Source organism: Rhinolophus ferrumequinum, chromosome 7 (assembly GCF_004115265.2).
Source record: "Rhinolophus ferrumequinum isolate MPI-CBG mRhiFer1 chromosome 7, mRhiFer1_v1.p, whole genome shotgun sequence".
Taxonomy (NCBI): domain Eukaryota; kingdom Metazoa; phylum Chordata; class Mammalia; order Chiroptera; family Rhinolophidae; genus Rhinolophus; species Rhinolophus ferrumequinum.
This window is the reverse complement of record NC_046290.1, coordinates 81,082,467-81,103,256: the sequence shown is the minus strand read 5'-3', so window position 1 is coordinate 81,103,256 and position 20,790 is coordinate 81,082,467. Positions and strand designations below refer to the sequence as shown.

General features: G+C 32.5%; 1 protein-coding gene across 1 annotated transcript in view; it reads left to right on the top strand.

Annotated features, from left to right (window-relative positions):
- Nucleotides 1-20,790, top strand: part of DTWD2 (DTW domain containing 2) — a 119,774-nt gene that overhangs the window by 26,145 nt on the left and 72,839 nt on the right. The window contains exons 2-4 of the mRNA XM_033110683.1: nt 9,008-9,098; nt 14,515-14,609; nt 16,832-17,024. Of these exons, the coding sequence (XP_032966574.1) occupies nt 9,008-9,098; nt 14,515-14,609; nt 16,832-17,024 (379 nt within the window). The remainder of the gene's footprint in view (nt 1-9,007; nt 9,099-14,514; nt 14,610-16,831; nt 17,025-20,790) is intronic.

The following is a 20,790-nucleotide window of genomic DNA, read 5'->3' as shown; positions in this document are numbered from 1 at the left end:
AGGCTTCTTCCTCATCTCTGCTGTCTGAAACCCTCATTTCAAGGTCCAGCTCAAATACTATGTCTTGCATGCAACCGTTTCTCATCCTTCCTACTGTCTTCCAAGTTTGAATTGCTTCTTCTTCTAACTTCTAATATTGTCTGTTTTCTCTACAATACTATTAGATTCCTGTGGGTTGGCCTTTCCATATTTCTTCTGTATCTTTAACCACATATCCTTCATTACTTGTCGCCATTTTATACTGGAGAATTGTATGAATGTTTTGGCTTTGCCCTTTTGCTTCTTGGTTGTCTCTTTCAGACTCTTAGGTTTATTTTATTTATCACCAAATGTTTTAATTCTGCTAGGTCTTCTGGGACCTAGGGAAGGTAGATGAAATTATGTGTTATATTAGGTTGGTGCAAAAGTAATTGCGTTTTTTGCAATTTTTTTTTTTAACCTTTTAACCTGCAATTACTTTTGCACCAACCTAATAACTTTACATTGAACATTAAATGCTTATATGGAACCAACAAAATGTTTTGATTAAGGGCATATATTTTAGAATTAGACAGAACTGGGCTCTAGTCCCAGCTCTGTTTTCTCTTGAGAAAGTTACTTACCTTCTCTAAGCCTTGGTTTCTTCATCTGTAAATTATGACAATAATGCCACCTGTCTTTGACAGGTTTTTTGAGAATTAAATGAAGGTAAATTATTTAGTGTAGTGCCTCCAACACAGAAGTGTGTAATTAATCTTAGTTTCTTCCTCTTTACTGTTTCCTCCTCATTCTCTTCTTTCTTTTTCTTCCTCTCCAATTTCTCTCCCCCTCCCCCTCATTTTCCTCCCTCTTCCCTTTTTCATTTTCCCTCCATGAAGTATCATTATTATTACTTATGAATTTTTTTTTTTTTTTTTGGCTGTTAGTCAACTTCTTTCCTGTTAGGGTAGTTTTTCTAGATTCAGAGATTAAGGGCGTTTTATAGCCTTCTTTATCCTATAGTAAATAATTTTGCATGTATTAAAGCTACAGGTCACCATAAGTAAATTGCCTCATTATGCAGATTTTCATCCTGAGGCTTGCAAAAGTACACACTTTCCAGCTACAAATCAATGGTACATTGACGAAAAACACTTTTTTTTAGGGGCATCAAAATCAGTGGATTATTCATAGCATCATGGTATTCTCTTATGTAGTAAAGGAACACTAACCTAAACCTTATTATTCTCAATTCTCTTTTGTTCTGTTGAATAAATGGACATTTATATAAAATTAGGAGGAATACTTCCTTAATAAATCAGCTATGCAAAGTCTGTATTTTAAAATATAGACAGCTTTTAGGTAAGAGAAAGGAGAGGAAAGAATAGACAAAATGAAAATGTTTCCTACTGTGTTTCCCCGAAAATAAGACCTAGCCCAGCAATCAGCTCTAATGTGTCTTTTGGAGCAAAAATTAATTATAGTAAAATTATAGTATAATTTTAAAAGTATAAGTATAAGTAAAAGTATAGTATAATTATAGTAAAATAAGACCGGGTCTTATATATCATACACCACATATCATATCATATATCATATCATATCATATCGGGTGTTGCAGTTTTCGTAGGGGCTTTATATAGCTGCTGTATATGGTCACTTCTCTGTACCCAAGGCTTTTGTTTTCCAGGCATCTGATTCCTCTGAAGGCTTCTTTAATTATAATAACACTTACTAAATTTTTTCTTAATTATAGACCCTATAGTAGGAATAAGCTTATCTCTAGGCCAGTGATCTCTAAATTGCTTTGATTACATACCATAGCTGGTTAAAAAATAGAGGATGTAATACTAATAGGTATAGTACCTATGTTGTTTAACTATGGTATATCTAATAGGTATATTAACCTGTGATTATATACATTTATTATATATTAATATATGATGGGCCTCATAAAACATACACAAAATAGATACTAAAAAGGAAGAGATATTGGTGAAGGACACTATTTAAAAATGTTTTGCTCCCTCTGTCTGCTGATGTGCCTCTGAAAAGGTATCAAAATCAGTGGCTTGTTCAAAGCACTTATGAAAGGTCTGGTGTGATCCCTGGGTTGCTGTCTGCATGGGGCTGGTGTCCTTCTGTGCCATTTGTACAAATAAACCTGAGGCAGGATCTGTCAAAAAAAAAAAAGTCTTGATAATTGTGATCGAATCATACTATCATTATCCATTATTTTGAGGCATAATATGAGTATATACTTACGGTGAGATTCATTGTTAATGATTGTAAAATGTGAATCCACAGTACAAATAATTTCTACTTTTTAAAGTTACTGTCATATCTGATTAGATTTTTTAACTCTAATGAAGAGTTTGAACTGGGAGTAAGAAGCAGCTCTGCCATATACTTGTTCATTGTGATTGTGTAATTAGATTTTCTTCAGTATAGATTCTCTGCGGATGCCATTATTAACACTCCATGTTACGGAACTCCTGTTCAGTCAGGATGTCACATGTACTGATGCATTAGCATTTGATACGCCAACCCAAGGAAGGAGTGTTATCTATATTATTTTATATAGTAATTATTAGTAATGTCTAATTATAAATGATGTGATAATATTTTCTTTTGCACCTCACTGGGTCATTTTCCTTAACCCACTTTGGAGACCTGTGCTTTAGGCATGCCCTCGGGAGCACAGGTCTCTGCAAGTCTCATCTAAAGATATTTATTCTCTTTGTGGAGTAACTTCCTCTTCTATAACAGTGATTTCCTTTTTTAACTTCCTCAGCCTATCATTCCTCTACTCCTGAAGGCAGTTATAAAATAGAACAATATAGTGATAAGGATAGTTTTGGGGAGTATGAAAATATTATTGTTATTTATACTTGAAGCAATCAGACATGGTAGATGTTACCTGTTTTTCTTTTCCTTATGAGATGAAAGTTTATAATACTATATTAATAATGAAAAGCTGTTTCTTTGATTGGTTATATTGAATATAGTTTCAGAAATTTGAAAACTAGAATTTATTATACAGATTTTTAAGTTTCTTTAACATGACAATAGAGGGCACTGTGGTATTTAATTTTTCTATGAATTTTAAAATTAGAAAGTTGTTGGCATTTTTATGTGTAATGTAGTGTCTTTATTCATCTGATCTATTAAAGGTTATGTAACTCTTTGTTCTTTGCTTTTTCACTCTGTTGGGACTATAAAAATTTTGGTGAATGTTGGTAAATTTGAGGTGCACTATTTTTTCTGTGTTGTGCATTTCCTTTATTTTAGTGGGTAAAATATCCTGTAAAAATAGTAATGCTTGTGAACTTCACTAATCTTTAAAGTTTGCCTATGTGAGAGTTTCTTGGTTAAAATTAGTACTATGAGAAAAGTAGCTTTCAGTGAATTATGTAAGACATTTAATTAAACTTTTGAAAGATTTTTTTGTAGGTCCTAGCATCTCTAGTCATACGTCAAATATAATTTCATTTGCCCACAGGCTGTCAGAGATAGTATGCCCAGAGTGACAGATTACCCTTGTATTATATCATTCACTTCGGAAGCCAGTCACTCTTAGTCTGACAGGAAGCCTACATATTTATTCCTGTAATCCTTAATGAGAAAAGAAGAAAAAACTTATTTCATAAAATTCCCTCAGGGAAATTATTTGAAAATTCCCTTTATATTTTAAGAATATAATTAACATTAATTGGGTTGTATAGATTTTAAAGAAGATAAACTCCACTGATGGAAACCAGTATTTATAATACATTTGCAGTACATTATAAATGTGGAAGAAGGAAAAAAATCTTAGCTCTTACTTTGGTCATTCCATTATACATTAGCTAAAAAATAATAGTCATAAGTGATTACATTTTTATAAAATTTATCTGAGATTCAGTAGTTATTCCCCAGAAGTTTCTTGGTGCCTTATTACTAGTTTTATGAAGGAGGAAATTGAAAACCTGTGATGTGCTCAAGATCAAATAGCAAGACAATGACATTGTCAGTGACATATCTTAGAGTTATTTCCCAAACCTATACTCAATTGACCAGTGGAAGTTTCTTCAGATGCTAATTTTTCTTCTATGTAAATTTTAGACGTGGTTTACTTTTTATTTTAAAATAAATGTTTCTTATTTATAAATAATCCGTTTTGATGTGTAGTTATCTGGTATATTTTTCCCTGTCAACTGTAATAGTTCATAGGAAGCAAGGAACTTTTTTTTTTTTTTTACTTTTTTTTTTTATTATTTTTTTATTCCACACTCTCTTCTATTTAGGTGAAAGTACAAATATATGTCACACAAAAACTTTGGACTTTTTTAATTTTATATTTTTTAAATTAAAGTTTATTGGGGGAAAAAAGGAATCACAAAACTATGCAGTACTATAAACAACCTCGTATCAATGTGTAATAATGGATACCAACAAAAGTTGTTTATCGTAGGTCAATGCTAATATTATTTCTTTCTTGTTTCAAAAATCTATTCTCATTTGTCTGTGATAAAAAGACCCCAAAACAAAGTATTGCCATGTCTGGGACTAGTCTCTAGTTATTTTAAGCATTAACTATTATAAACTTTCACCTATATTTATTGCATTGCTTTTATTTCCTTGCCCTCCGTTTTTCAGCATACCAGCTAAATTCTTCTATGCTTCAAATTTAGTTTACATCATGCACACCAAAGGTCCACAGACTTTTCCTTCTCTAAATTTTGGTATTAGTGTCAACATTTGGTACTAATGGTCTTCTATTATTCAATGTTCCCAGCTATGCTGTCAGCTTACAAGACCATCTTGTTAGTTCTTGTATCCCCAGCAATAACTTGCATATTTGTAAAACATGACTGTAAAGGTATCTAGTGCTGTGTATGGAAAACCAAAGAATGAAATGCACAGTAGGTCCTCCCTTAAGACACAGAGGGATGATGTCATTTCATTCCTCTGGTAGGACTTTTGCACTCTCAGAATTTACCTGTAATGTCACTTGGTGGCTTACCTTGTGTCTGGTTTTAGATTTTCTATTGTGGAGACGGTTTGATCTGTAATTTGAATGGACTTGTTCTTCCCACTGAATGACCCATTTTCTCTGGATATAACTTCATATTCTGAAAAGAGAAAAAGTCAACAGATACTTCTCTTTATGTTCCCGCTGATTTAATTGTTCTTGAAGCTAGTAACATAATAAAAGTCACTGTCATAAAAACGAGCAAAAAAAAAAATAAAAAGAAGTTTATTGGGGGTGACAGTGGTTAGTAAAGTTACATAGATTTCAGGTGTACAATTCTGTAATACATCATATATATATCGCATTGTGTGTTCACCACCCAGAGGCAGTTTTTCCATCACCATATATTTGATTCTGTTTGCCCTCATCCACCCCCCTTCTACCCCCTTACTCTCTGAAGGAACTTTAAAATAATATTTTCTAAAATAGTGACAACAGATAAGCTCCATGAGGGCAGGAATCTTTGTTTTGTTGTCCTAAGTGCCTAATGTCTGGCACGTAATTAGGTGTACAGTAAATATTTGAATAAAAATTTGCTGAATTTATTGTACAGCATAGGGAATATAGTCAGTGTTATTGTAACAGCTATATACGATGTCAGGAGGGTAGTAGACTTGGGGGGGTTATCACTTTGTGAGGGGTGTAAATGTCTAATCATTATGTTGTTTTGTACACCTGAAACTAACATAATAAAAAAATTGCTGAATTTATAAATTATTTAATGTATTATCGATTTTAAATATTAAAGAGTTAAGTATGTAGGGAGTGTTTTTGTTCTTTGGAAAAGGATTTTAGTATGAGGAAGGCATTTGCTGTGCACTTATCCACTAATTTGGTAAGAGGTGTTTAACATTTGGACAGCTAGTCACCAGTGCAGTGCATGCAGACCATTATGGAGAAGGAAAGTATGAGAAAATAACTGTTGAAGTAAGAAGTGCAAATTCTTATTGTAAAGTAACTTGCTAAATATAAAGTTGATCAATTGGAATGCAAAATGTCTTAAAGAACTATAGTTTTATTAGTTGGAGGTAATTGTAATTAGACTTAGGTTAATAAAGAGGACATGCTTTAAAATAAGTAAGTAATGATGTTTTGTGATAATGTCAAAGCATAAGCCAAAACAATGAATTTTAGCTTGAATCGTAGTTACAGTGTTTACTCATAAAGTGCTTAGCTGCTTTTTAAATTAGTAAATATTTTCTTCAGTAAATATTTTTGCCTCTTACGTGCTATTGCTTACAGAATGATTACAAATTATAACAAAGAAAGATTTGAGATTCTGAATTTCATTTATAATAGAAACTAATCGCTTAAATATTAGAGAGGAAGTGGAGATCAGTATTTGATATGTAAGAAAATAAAGGGATAGATAAGAAATTATGTAGGAGGAGAAAGGCATCTAGGCATTCCTTAATGTATTTCACAGTATTTATTGATAGCTTACTGTGCTAGAGGTTGGGATATAAGTGAAAAAAGTAGGCCAAGTTCTTGCCCTCATGTAACTTACATTGCATGCCACAAACTATGCCAATACCAAAGTTTAGTAGATTTTGTTGAATAATGTTTCTGTTTTCGAAGACATCCTTAGGACAATTTCCAGAGACTTTAAATGGTTGTTTTTAAAAATAGTTTTTGTCAGTTTTGCTTGTTTCACTGGAGAGGGGGTCTGTGAAGCAACTTTCCCTATCATCCTAGAAGTGGAACTTTCCAAACTACTTAATTTTGAATATTCCTAAAGCTCAAAGACGTCTTTTCAGTAAGGAAATTACCATCCTAGATAACTGAGAGTTTAAAATAATTTTTTTTTTTTAATGAACAGAGGTTTTTGTCAGACATGAAACCCAGAGCTACCAATATCCAGAGCAGTTCTTTGCACTATCCTAGCTATCATACTAAGAACTGTTATCACTGTAAATATCATGAGCTAAAGATGTTATTTTCAGTGTTTATTTGCCTAGTTTTCTGCTACCCACAGAAGTCTGTAGCTTCTACCCAGCTTGTTTACTTGATTGGATTTTGCAGTTCTTTGGCTCTGTTGATACGTGGATGTTTCCTGCATAGGGCATTTGATTTTTTTTTTTTTGCATTCTTTTATATTCTTACAATTACATAGTTTATAGATTTTAAAGTTGATATTCAACTAAATTCTGAGTTTTTTAAATGGCTTCATCTGATCTTAAATTACATTTTATAAAAGAATTTTACTGACATCTGATTGTGCATTTCAGTCATATACAGAATTTCCTATAAAAAATGTCAGAAACTTAAGATTTTAGAATTTGAATGTACATTATCCTGCTATTCTTCTACTGAATGAGGAATCCTTTCGAACTTCAGCCCTTGATCTGTTTGTCAGTACATCTAGTTCCATCAATCACTGTCTGCTCCTCTCTGTGTTTGCTCCTCTTGTGACCACTGAATGACTCTCTCCATCTCTACAAATCTGCTCACTTTCCTGAGAGGGGAATCCAGTGTAGGGCAGAATAATGTCACCGAATCATTTCACATGTCACTGGAAAGCGAGGATACTGGTTTTCCTTGGGTTAACCATCCACTCTAGGTTCAGTGCTGGAGAGGGGAGTAGGGTCATGTTGTCAACACATTTCTACCTTTCTCCCGCTGCCTAAGTTATCATCTAGGTTCATCTAGGTAATTTCTTCAGCAGGAGCATAGGTTAGACAGTTTCTTGCAGAATGAGGTGGTAGATCTAATCGAACCATTTTACTCACTCTGTGGTTTATTAATATAAGCATTTGTTACCTTGGACTATAACTCTGCTTAATTAAAATTGAAGAATGTTTTGATAGCTGTCACTTTTGCAGTAGGAAGTATGCTGTTGGGAATGCCCTGTAATATAACATTCACTCGTGTACTATTGCAGTGGCATACGACATCTTCCTGTAGTGGTGATCTTTGTGAAAATTTACTCCGATGATATACTCTATCTGGCTGCTTGATGAATTTCATATATATTAAATATAGGATTTAATGGTAAAGTATCCATGTACGTTCCTACAGTTCCTTTGGAAGGGCACACAAGAATCAGGTCATTGTCTGCCCCTAGGGCAGAGAATGCCCGAGGGTGGAGGACTGAGCTGGGAAGTATACCTTTCTATTCCATCTGAATTTTGTAATGAACAGAAGTGTTACTGAAACAATAGTAAAGCACTCAAAAGAAAGTAAAACAGAAAAAACAAAGTAAACAATAACAGAAGGGAAACTTAATAGAGAAGGCAGACACTCTGGACATAATTCCAGCCAATTATAATTTGATGGCCCCTGTTTGGGTTTCTTCTCACAATTGGTAAGTTCTCCATGTTTATTGATGGCTAAGTTTGATTAGAACTCTCTTCTAGATGGTAATTATATTCTAATATTTTATCATTATATTCCCTTCAACTTCTGACAATTTAGAAAAATTGGCAGTTTCTCTTTGACATAAGATCTGCTCTTGATTTGGAATTCAAGTTCACAGAAGTGTTGCCTCATGAATTAAAGGACCATGGTGGTGACTTATGATTATTCTATTAACGATAACTAAGACAAGATTTTTTTTTAATTAAATTTATTGAGGTGGCATTGGTTAGTAAAATTATATAGGTTTCTTCAGGTGTACATTTTTATAATGCATCATCTATACATCACTTTGTGTGTTCACCACCCAGAGTCAGTTCTCTTTCCATCACCATATATTTGATCCCCTTTACTCTTATCTACCACCCCCCTTCTCCTTTACCCTCTGGTAACCACTAAACTGTTGTCTGTGTCTGTGAGTTTTTGTTTCTTTGTTTGTAAAGACAAGATTTTGTGAGGTACTTTGATATAGATTGATGGTAAAAAATTTACTTGAATCTTTTTCCAAATTCTCATATGTAAAGTCTGAGTGATTAAATTCTTTCCTGGTGTTTCATTTTAAAAGAATGCAGCTTTAGCAAATCTCTTTGAATAATGAAGTTGGATTATGTTCAAGGTTGAGGTTATTGTCATATTGTATTTTAGACATTTACAGGCATTCTTTTTGTTTCTGCCCTGTAGCCGGCCTCAGAAAGTGTGTTTGTGTCCATTTCTACCACTGCATCCTCTGCACATCTCCACCCACTTGTATATAATTCAGCATCCAGCGGAGGTGAGTAAGACTTTGTAGAGTACGCAATTTCAAATAGAATATTAGTGTAGAAGAGGAAACACCGATGAACATACTCATCCCTCCCAGATCATTTGCATTTCTGAAAATAAATTGATAAGAAGTGTATTCTACGAGGGAAAAAAATTGTTTCTTTTATATATTATATGATAGTATAGTGTCATATGCTTTGGAGCTAGGTAAAAACTATATTATTTCATAAAACTGTTATTTCATAAAAACAGTACTGTTGACTAGTATAGAAATTTAGAATTCCAACAATTTTGAGTGAAGAAAAAAAATAAGATTTTTGTGAGTAGAGAGCTAAGAAAATCATTGCTTTTAAAATTTTGTCATAGCTTATATTCATTGATATCTTTTCTTGTTAAAATGGAAGTGACTCTCAGCACTTTAGTGTTACAAAATGAATGTGTAAAATAAACTTTTGGTCTTTCAAATGAATGAAACAGATATGTATATTTTATAGTATATATGTTGTATATAAAGAGTTTTTTATTAATAAATTCTTACTAAATTTATTGGGGTGACATTGGTTACTAAACTTATATATGTTTCAAGTGTACATTTCTATAATTCATCATCTATATATCACATTGTGTGTTCACCATCCAGAGTCAGTTCTCCTTCCATCACCATATATTTATATGGTGATGGAAGAGTTTTTAATTAATACTTTCCTATATTAGTGAGAAATATGTGTGTGCTGTTGTGTATGTGTGTTTGTAACTTTTGATTAACTGCAGCAATGAAGAGCAGGGTGAAGGAGGTCATAGAGAAGCACAAGTTATAGTTAAAACAAAACTAGTCAATGTATGGTACAAATGGGTGTAGTGTAAACTGAAGTTAAAACTATTCCAGCATTTAGGAACTCAGGACAGTACGTATTGAATCAGGCTTTTGAAGAGGGACCTTTTTCTTTAAATTTCTGAAGTTTATGTCACTTGAAGATTTTAACAAAGATGAGAAAGATATTAATCTGCCTTTTTCCTTTTCCAAATGAAGAAACACTTATTCTTTTATCACAAATTGTTAATTACTTCATTTGTTGGGTGACATTTTTTTCCTTTTTTTATTTTTTTTTTAAATTAAATTTATTGGGGTGACAATTGTTAGTAAAATTACATGGGTTTTGAGTGTAGATTTCTGTAACACATCATCTATACGTCGCATTGTGTGTTCACCACCCAGAGTCAGTTCTCCTTCCATCACCGTATATTTGATCCCCTTTACCCTCTTCTACCAGCCCTCTCCCCCCCTTACCCTCTGGTAACCACTAAACTGTTGTCTGTGTCTATGAGTTTTTGTTTGTTTGTCTTGTTCCTTTGTTGCTTTGAGTTTTATATTCCATATATCAGTGAAGTCATATGGTTCTTGACTTTGATTGTCTGACATATTTCACTTCGTTTGATGATCTTAGGATCCATCCATGTTGTTGCAAATGGCAGTATTTCTTCTTTTATTATGGCAGAATAGTATTCCATTGTGTATATACCACATCTTCTTTATCCAATCATTATCGAAGGACACTTTAGTTGTTTCCATGTCTTGGCCACCGTAAATAAAGATGCAGTGAACATTGGAATACATATATCTTTATGGATGAATGTTTTCAGATTTTGGGGGTATAAACCCAGGCGAGGGATTGCTGGGTCATATGGTAATTCTATTCTTAAATTTTTGAGGAACTTCCACACTGCCTTCCATAGCGGCTGCACCAGTCTGCATTCCCATCAACAGTGTATGAGGGTTCCTTTTTCTCCACAGCCTCTCCAACACTTGTTACTATTTGTCTTGTTGATGATAGCCATTCTGACTGGGGTGAGGTGATATCTCCTTGTGGTTTTGATTTGCATTTTCCTAGAAGCTAGTGAAATTGAGCATTTTTTCATAAGTCTGTTGGCCATTTGTATGTCTTCTTGGGAGAAGTTTTTGTTCATGTCCTCTACCCATTTTTAAATTGAATTGTTTGTATTTTTTATTGTTGAGTTATATGAGTTCTTTATAAATTTTGGATATCAGTCCCTTATCAGAGGTGTTGTTTGCAAATATCTTCTCCCATTTGGTTGGTTGCCTGTTTTGTTGATGGTTTTTTTTGCTGTGCAGAAGATTTTAGTTTGATATAGTCCCATTCATTTATTTTTGCTTTCACTTGCCTTGCAAGGGCAACCTTTTCTTCAGTGTTAACAACAACATGCTGTGGTCAGAATTGTGACAGTTTGGTCACTAGAATTATTTTATTGCATTTAAACTTACATCATTGTGCAGCTCAAATTTACATAAAATGGTAGTTTACTGGCCATAATAGTATTGGCTAAAACTTAACTTTAGATGATGAATGCTGTTTTCATTTTGTAGTATCATAGTATAGTGCCCTTTTATTATTGTTTGGTTCTAGACTTAAGATGGCTTTTAAAATGTAGGTATTTGCATTGATTTATGGAAATTTTAATGTTTTCAAGTCCTTCCTTCCTTCCTTTCTTTCTTCCCTCCCTTCTTCCTTCTTCCTTTCATCTGTCCATCCATTCATTCATGGTTAATTCACAATTTAGGTGAGCAGTCTATAATGATGTGTGCTACAGTTGTATATTATGTATATATGAGTACAAGTATATCTATATTATTTTTCTGTATCACTCAAGGAATTTTCCAATCTTAATCTAACTCAATAATACTGGGCTGCCTTGTGCTGAATTTCGGCATACTATTTTCAATAAAAGAATATGCCAATTTGATGACTCACCCTAAAAAGTGATTGAAAACCATTTGGATAGGCTGTAGGAGTTGGCTTTGGGAATAGAAGACTTGATGGAGTGCATTTCAAAGAGTAGGCATATGTATCTTGAAGATTACTTAAGGGTAAAAACAAAACAGTTATCTCAAAAATAACAAAAAGCTTTACGAGAAAGGTTGTGTTAAACTGCTTGGCCTCTTGTGAACAATGTACACGTAGCCATAATGAGGTAAACTCTGTCTATTGATTTAATTAAAAATATTAGAAGATGCGGGGGTAAGGATTGATGTAGGAAAGTGGAATCCTCATTTATTACGTAGTTAAAAGTAAGGGCTCAGAAGCCAGACTGCTTGAGTTTAAATCCTTAACAGCTCTGGTAAACTCCGTAACCCTGGGCAAGTTAATTAACTTCTTTGTGCTTCAGTTTCATCATTAGTAAAATGGACACAGTAAAAGATACACTTCTTTACTGAACGGTAAATTTATCTAGAATATATTTGAATTATGTACATTAAAGTTAGCTATTATGATGATAATAAATTGTAGTTTGTAGATAGATAAAGTTGATAAATCAAGAGATAGCAGTACACACATATTATTTAGAAATCTGGAGGTGACTACCAGAAGATATAGCTAAAAAAGAGTTAAAGTGATTGCCTCTCGGAAGTGGTATAGGGGAGTGTATCTGGGGATATTATACATTTTTTGGCACTATTTAACTTGACATATATACATGTATCACTTTGATAAAAGTTTAGAAAGTGTTTTAAGTATGTGTCAGTACCTCATAGTGATGATCAAGAAGGAAGAAAACTGTATGAAACATTGTAAAATGTCCTAAAACTTCCCTCACCTGTCTCCTCCTAGTCCAGCGTGTGTATATTAGCTGCTCCAAATCGCTACTTTCCAGGCTCCCCCAGAGCTCTCTGCTACATGTTCTTTTTAGCTAAAATCCCAGAAAATTTTTACTCTCCTATTTCTTTTTCCAACTTTTCATTAGTTGATCAATTTAACTACTCTCAGCATTTTAAAATTTATGTTTACATATTATTTTAATCAACACTTCAGGGACCCAGGAGCAAAAGAGGTAAACACAAACATGTCTCTAAATGGTGTGTGTGTGTTTGTGATTGTTGAATACTGTTAGTACAATACTTTTTCTTTCTGTTATAAACAAATAATGTAATTATAAATTTGTTTTTAATATAGTAAAATCATATGTAACATTACTGTTTTGTGTATTAATTTGCTAAGTAATTGATATTCCTAAAGGAAAGTAATATTGCTATTCCTTAGGGACATTGTCACTTTTTGCAGTTTTGCAGAAGCAAAAATAGTCAAATTATCACTGTGAGGATATACTTGTATATAAGTAGGATTATATAGCTATTATAAAGATAACATTGTACTGTATGTAGATAAACTGATTAGAGAGTGGCTCTGTTAGTTAATTTGATCAAGCATGTCTTTAACAGTTGGATCAGCAGAGAAGAGCCAGAGTGTCTGAGCAATATAGACCAAAATAACCAAGAAAGGTGTGAGGCCAAGGCACAATAGCTAATCACCTGGCTGTAGTGGGACTACGGATAGAATTCTTGTGACAGCAAGAAAAGTGATTTTAGTGTTGGAAGCTAGGACGTTGAAAAAAATGACTTGTGAGAGTTAATGGAACTTACAGAAATGGTTACCAGATTTCTCCACTCTAAAGTTTTAATTTTTTTCCATGTCAGTACTCTTTATTCTTTTTTAAATTTTTTTTATTATTTTTTAAATTGGGGAATATTGGGGAACAGTGTGTTTTTCCAGGACCCATCAGCTCCACGTCAAGTTACTGTTTTCCAATCTAGTTGTGGAGGGCACAGCTCACGGGCCAATGTGGGAACCGAACTGGTGACCTCGGTGTTACGAGCATTGCGCTCAAACCACTGAGCCAACTGGCAGCCCAGTACTCTTTATTCTTTAGAAGTAAGGCCATAAATCCAGCCCACACTCAAGTAGGAGGGAGAGATTAATAAGTTCCACTTCCTGGAGTGGGGAGTATTTACGTTTATTACTTGGAATCCTTCTATAAGGCAGATTTGTCTCTTCTCTCCTATTTATTTTTTCAATCATCTCTTATATCAGTCTGAACTCTATATTTATTTTATACTTTGGTTGTAATCCAAATACTATGTTACCTATTTTGTTGCTCAAATTGTTCCAGTTTGGCTGTTGGGAGCTCTTTAAGATTGGTTTTGTGTCCCTTTGGTATACCCTGTTGTTTTGTTTGTTTTTTTTTTTTGAACACGTTCTTGCTTTCTGGATATAAAGATCTAGGCACTTATCTTCAAGTTGAAATGCTACAATATGTAATTACTATTGAAATAAAAAGTTTGTCAGAATAAATGATTTAATTTAAACCCAAGTTTTACATTTTTTATTATCTTATAATTGAATGTTATCTTGTTTGATCAGTAAACCTTAAACGTACCTAAATAGAATAAAAATGTACATGAGTATAATATTTAATATTGTAAATCAGAGAAACTATAGATCTTTTTATTAAACTGTGTTCTGTAGTAAAAGTTTTGTAAAACTTCTATATAACGTTCTGAAACAAATGTTCATGATAAAATTTTTAAGTGTGTATAATTAAAAATCTGTGTTTTAATATTGTTTCAATTAAAGGAAAGCAAAGTGTTGCGGACAGTCCCTCTTCTAGCAGCGTGCCTACCCCAGGACAAATGTAAAGTCAAGATTGGCCGTCGCTTCAGTGAAGAAAGGTAAGTGAATTTTTAGGGCAATTTAAAATTGTTTTATACAGAGATCATTAAAAATGGTTTTCTTCAGTTTATCCATTCGACCTACAACATGGTACATTGGAAGTGGGGAACAAATTTAAGTTCTGCCTTCTCCCTCAAAATAGTACAAGATAAAGCAAAACAAATAAAAGCATTCCCCCAAAACAGACCAAAGTGGAATAAACAGAGAAGTGATAGCATTATCTGAATTCCATACTAACATTCTTGTATTGGGCCTAAAAGGTATATATATTTAATGTTTATTTCATTTTTGTTCAAGATGGTAGGGTACTTGTATTAGATTTTGTTCAGTTTTTCTTCTTTTTTAATAATTATATATGATATACATTTATATAAATAAACACATACCTATACATTTTTAGCCCATTAAGGCTTTCCTAAGGTACAGTGACTAGAACTATACTTAGTATTCTAGTTAGAAGCACATCATATATTTTTTTAAAGGATAAAACATCTTCTGTTATATTTAAAATATTCCTTGTGATTTGGCCCAGTATTTTTAGATGCAGCAGCCCATTAGTTGATATCTTCATTGATGGTTCTCTGATGTTCTTGGATCTTATTTCACTCTGTGTGATAGAACGTGCTATCAGAACTATATCTTATATACTGTATATGTATTTAAATTTTTCTACAAATCATTTCTTATCTTTGAAGCATACTTATTGCTTTTCTGCCCATTCACAAAGCCTTCACAAATTACTTTGATCCTGTCTACACAATTCAATATATTTTTAGATGCAAAATTTATTTTCCCTTGAAAATACGGAAATTTCTTTTTCAATTCACTTATGAAAATTCTAAGACCAGTACTAACACCAAGTTCAGGGAATCAAACTTTTTTTCTTCCTTTATTATTTTAGCTTTCTTTATTATTTAGCTTTATGTTATGAAAATAACATCATATTAGAACTTTATAAAATCATCTTCTCTCTTCTCTGAAACTGTTGGTTAGACACTTTTCTCATGTAGAATTTTCTGGTGCAGATTTTGCATTGGGTTACCCTCAAAGGAGAGGTTTGCTCTGGGCTTGGTGCTGCTGTTGGGAATTTTGCAATTTTGTTGGGTAGGGAAGTGAGATCCAGAGCTCTTTACATGGGGAGAAGCCACATCGTTAACTCTGTGACCCTGCTTTCACACAGAAACTCTTTATAATGATAGTTTCTCTCTCATCCTTTGGTGGATGTGCATATATTGTTACACCTAATCTGTCAATTTGGATCTAGGTTATTTTACTGCAAAAGTGATATGCATTTATGGTGGTAGAAATGGAATCTATGTGGGTCATCCCAGACGTTTGGCTATCGAACCCTTCCACAAACAAGCTTGAGGATAAGAAGCTTGACCTTTTCCAAATAGCCCACCCACTTTGAGTCCATTATATTAAGTAGTTTAGTTTTTTCCATGGTGCCTAATATAGTGCTTACTCAGTAAATTATTATTCACCGATGGACTTTAAACGAAAGCTGATTAACATTATTGAATTAATGTTAATCTGGTAATTGAATGATTAATTTATGCTTTTGTTAGAGTATGTGATGTAACGGTGGGGGAATGATTCTGAGACATTTACTTTAGGTATCCTTTGTAGATGGAATTTAAAAATACTTATTTTCAAATTGTTTTTGCCTCTAGTATATAAGCAAACAATTGGGTTTTGCATATCATCCTCTATCCAGCGACTTTCTAAATTCATGTTAGTTGTATAAATTATTTTGTAGATTCCTTAGGACTTTCTGTATAAGTAGTATTATCAAATGCAAATAAGGTCATTTATACTTCTTCCTTTGTGATTTTGTATGTCTGCTATTCCTTTTTCTTGCCTTACTGCAATAATTGGGACTTTCAGAACAATGTGTGTTAGGATTGGTGAAAGCCAACATCTTTACCTGGATCCACATCTCAAGGAACATTGTTAAATAAGATATTGGCTGTACATTGTTTGTTGTAGATGCCATTTATTGGTTTGAAGAAGATGCCATTTATTGTCTTTAATTAACTCTTTAACTAGTTTCCTTTCCCCTCAAGGTTGTTTTTTATTCAGCTCAAAGAAGCTGTCTCATTTATTATTACATCTCCAGCACCACAATGCTTTGATACGTATTTTTGAATGAAGTTCAGTAAGACTAGTGAACTTTTTGTTTCCAAGAAGCTAATAAAGATTTTCTTTTTAAAACTTTTAGAGATCCTGAACTTTCAGCTGTTTGTCGGAGGTCTGGTACATTAATATTATATCCAGGGGATGAAGCTGCTAATTTGGAAGAATTTATATTAGATTCTCCTGTTTATCCTTCTACAATCATCATCATTGATGGTACATGGAGCCAGGCTAAGGACATTTTCTATAAGAATTCCTTGTTCCGACTACCCAAACAGGTAAACTCGTATTTTAACATAGACTAAATACAAATGTAGGATTAGTTGTATGTATTATCTGTGAGGGGATAGACATACATTTTTATGTATGGCTTTGATGGTATTTACATATGTGAATGTATGTATAGATATGCATATGCTTGTGTGTGTGTGTTTGAGATAAATATGTAGAAAATTTAAAATTTGTCCTTCTTTCTCAATTCCCACTTTCAAACTTCACCATAGTTTGCTACATTAAGAGTCTCTCAGGCATTTAATCAGAGAAATCTAAGGATTAATTATTTCTGTGTGTATTAATGCTTTCCTTCAGAACTGTTGTGTTTAATACTTTTATTTGGTAACTAAGTTACCTTGTTCTTATAAGGAATGACTGAATTTTTATGAAGTACTTTTTTTTCATTCATTATTGTAATCGTATGGTTTGTCCTTCAATTTGTTGATGTAATTAGTGATGATAATGATACATTTCCTGATATTGAACCATTCTGGTGTTGCTGAAGTGAAGTCTACTTGGTCATATTATTAGGTTGGTGCAAAAGTAATTGCAGTATAAAAGGTTAAAAATAAAGGCAAAAACCACAATTACTTTTGCACCAACCTAATATATTATCCTTTTGCTATAATGCTGAAGCTTATATTTTATTTAATTGCATTGAATTATAGTTTATATAGTTTTTGTACTTTTATTATCATCAGGTTTGGATACTAAGATAACGTTAACTTCATTACATAAATAGGAAAGATTTTAATATTTTTCTATGGCCTGGATTAGTTTCAACAATATTAGAATTCCTTGCTCCTTAAAAATTAGATGGAATTCACTGGCCAATCCACCTGGTCCTGGTCTCTTTAAAAATGGTGACTTTTAAAAACTTCTTTCAAACTCTTTTTATGGAAACTATTCAAGCTTTTTAATTCTATTTGTTTTAGTTTTTGATACCTTTTATCTTTTCTAGGGAATTATTTCTTTCCCCTGAGTTAAATTGGTTGCCATATACATGTATATTTTCATACATACTTATTTCAATTTTTTCTGAATGTGTCCTTTCTCTTTTCTAATCTCTCTCTCTCTCTCTCTCTCTCTCTCTCTCTCTCTCTCTTTCTCACACACACACACACACACACACACACACACACACACACATTTTTTCATTGAACAGATTCAAAAGCGATTTCTCTATTTTATTGCTTATATCTATAGTATTGTTATAATTTATAATTTGTTTTGATTCCTTTCTACCCATGGATTATCAATGAGTTCTTAATTCTTAATAACATTTTTGGCTACTTTTTTATTTCTGATTTTGTTTGATTGTGATAAAAGAACATTGCCTGCAATATTTTGAATAATATGTGATGTGTTTGTGGATAAGTACATGGTCAATTTTTGTACATGTTCTGTGATTATAAAGAATTCACATTCTCTATTTAGCAAAGAAAGTGTTTATATTTTTTTTAAAGTTTGTTGTTTGCATTTTTTGTACGTTTTTGTTTTTGGCATACTTGGGCTATTTGATACTTAAAAAGGCATATGAAAAGCTTCTGTTTATGTATTTTTTAATCAAGTCGTCTCGGCATTTCCAATAGTTTTTGTGTTACATATTTATCAACTGTTAGGTGCATATAAGTCATGTACTTAGTGAAAAATAATAGTGACACTTGATTCTGAGATTTAAATTCAAATTCTTTGTAGTTTAATTTCTTTTGACTGAAATGCAGACATGGTTTTTAGATGAGATTCAAATATGAAAAACAGTTCTAAAAAATAACTTATATGTTGAATGCTTGTAATGGGCCAATCCCAATTCCAAGTGCTTTACATGTATTGACTTGTTTTAACTTTCTCCAAATCCCATGAAGTAAGTATTGTTTTTAATCTTGGATAGCAGATGAGGAAACTGAGGCACAGAGATGTTAGTTTGCTTTAGATCACATAAGTATTTCACAGTAGAGCTGTGATTTGAACCAATCTAGTTTAGCGCCAAAGCCCATGGTCTTAATCTAAGTATACCTGCTTCTAAAATGGAAAATTTCCATCCAGGATATTTACATATAGAACCTTTATAGATTTATCTAACTTCTTAAATATTTCTTGTGTTCCACAAGAACCAATTCATAAAAAGCATGGATACTGTTAGATGGTGGTGTGTTACAGGTAAAATTTTATGTTCACATTGCATTTAGATATTGCCCAATATACAAAAAAAGTTTAAGGAAAATGTTACATCTGTGAAACATTTTAATGCATATATTTGAATTTCTGTTTCTATTTTGTATGGATATGCTGTGTCTGCATCTCTAATCTTTCATTTTGTGTTAACTACATGACTACCACAGAAATGAAGTACATAGTCACATTACACAAATTAAAAGCTACTTAAAATATTATCACCGCAATTATTTTATTCATTTAAATTGAGTAGCAGATAATGAAATAGGTAAATTGAATAATTTCCCCGGTCCTACTATGCCATACATTTCTATCATCTTTTATTCTTTTTTGTTTTTCCAAATCAGAAGCTAATATAAGTAGATATTTGTTTAACCTTGAAATAGATATCTTACAACTGTGAGATAAAAAAAAATTACTTACAAGAAATATCAGATAGATTTGACTATGTGGGGGAAAAAACCACCATGAACTAAAGTGAAAAGACATATAGCTTTCTGGACAAGTAGGAATCAGATAAAGGCATCATAAGCTTAAAAGTTCTTAAAATGAATAAGATGTAGGTGAAAAATCTCAATTACAAAATGGCTGTAGATACGAAAACAAAGTTCACAAAATAGAAAGTAAATGTATGTATAAAAATCATTATTTACCCTTGTAATTATGTGGCAACAGATACTAAATTATAAACATTTATGCTGAAATAACTTCAAACTTACAGAAAATTTTAAGAATAATAAAAGGTCCCTCAGATACCCTCAGGTGTTAAAAGCATGTCATATTTGCCTTCTCAGTGTCTGTCTGTCTGTCATTCTCTATCTCTAATTATGTTTTTCTGAACCTTTTGAGAGTAAGGAGTAGATATCCAAATTTTACTTTTTGAAGTTGAAATTTTACTGGCTGTAGTCCCATAAGATTGTCTTTTCCTAAATATCTTTTCCCTGAAGTAAAAAAATAGTACTTTAAAACTGAACACAGTTTATAAAAACTCATGTTATATTCATATCTCTTGAGACAGTTTCATCTTAGTATACTTGGGAAATATCAATAATCTTAGAAATAATAATATATATGGCTTTTTAGAGTGTCATACAGTATCCAGCCCAAATATGAGTATGGCTTGGTTAGATACAATATATTTCTAGAAGTTGTTGCAAAAAACAATGAAGTCTGTACATTTACTCTTTCATATATATATATATATATATATATATATACACATTCATACATATATCACATATAATATATATCTAACATATATGTATATGTATATATATATGCATATATATATGTATATATATGCATATATATATATATCTCAGAGATAAATAGGTAAGTTGAATTGAAAAAGAGATTGATTGGACATACAAATGGCAACTAGACATATGAAAAAATGCTCAACATCACTAATCATCAGACAAATGCAAATAAAAACCACAATGAGATATCCCTTCACCCCAGTCAGAATGGCTATCATCAACAAGACAAATAGTAACAAGTGTTGGAGAGGCTGTGGAGAAAAAGGAACCCTCATCCACTGTTGGTGGGAATGCAGACTGGGGCATCCGTTATGGAAGGCAGTGTGGAGGTTCCTCA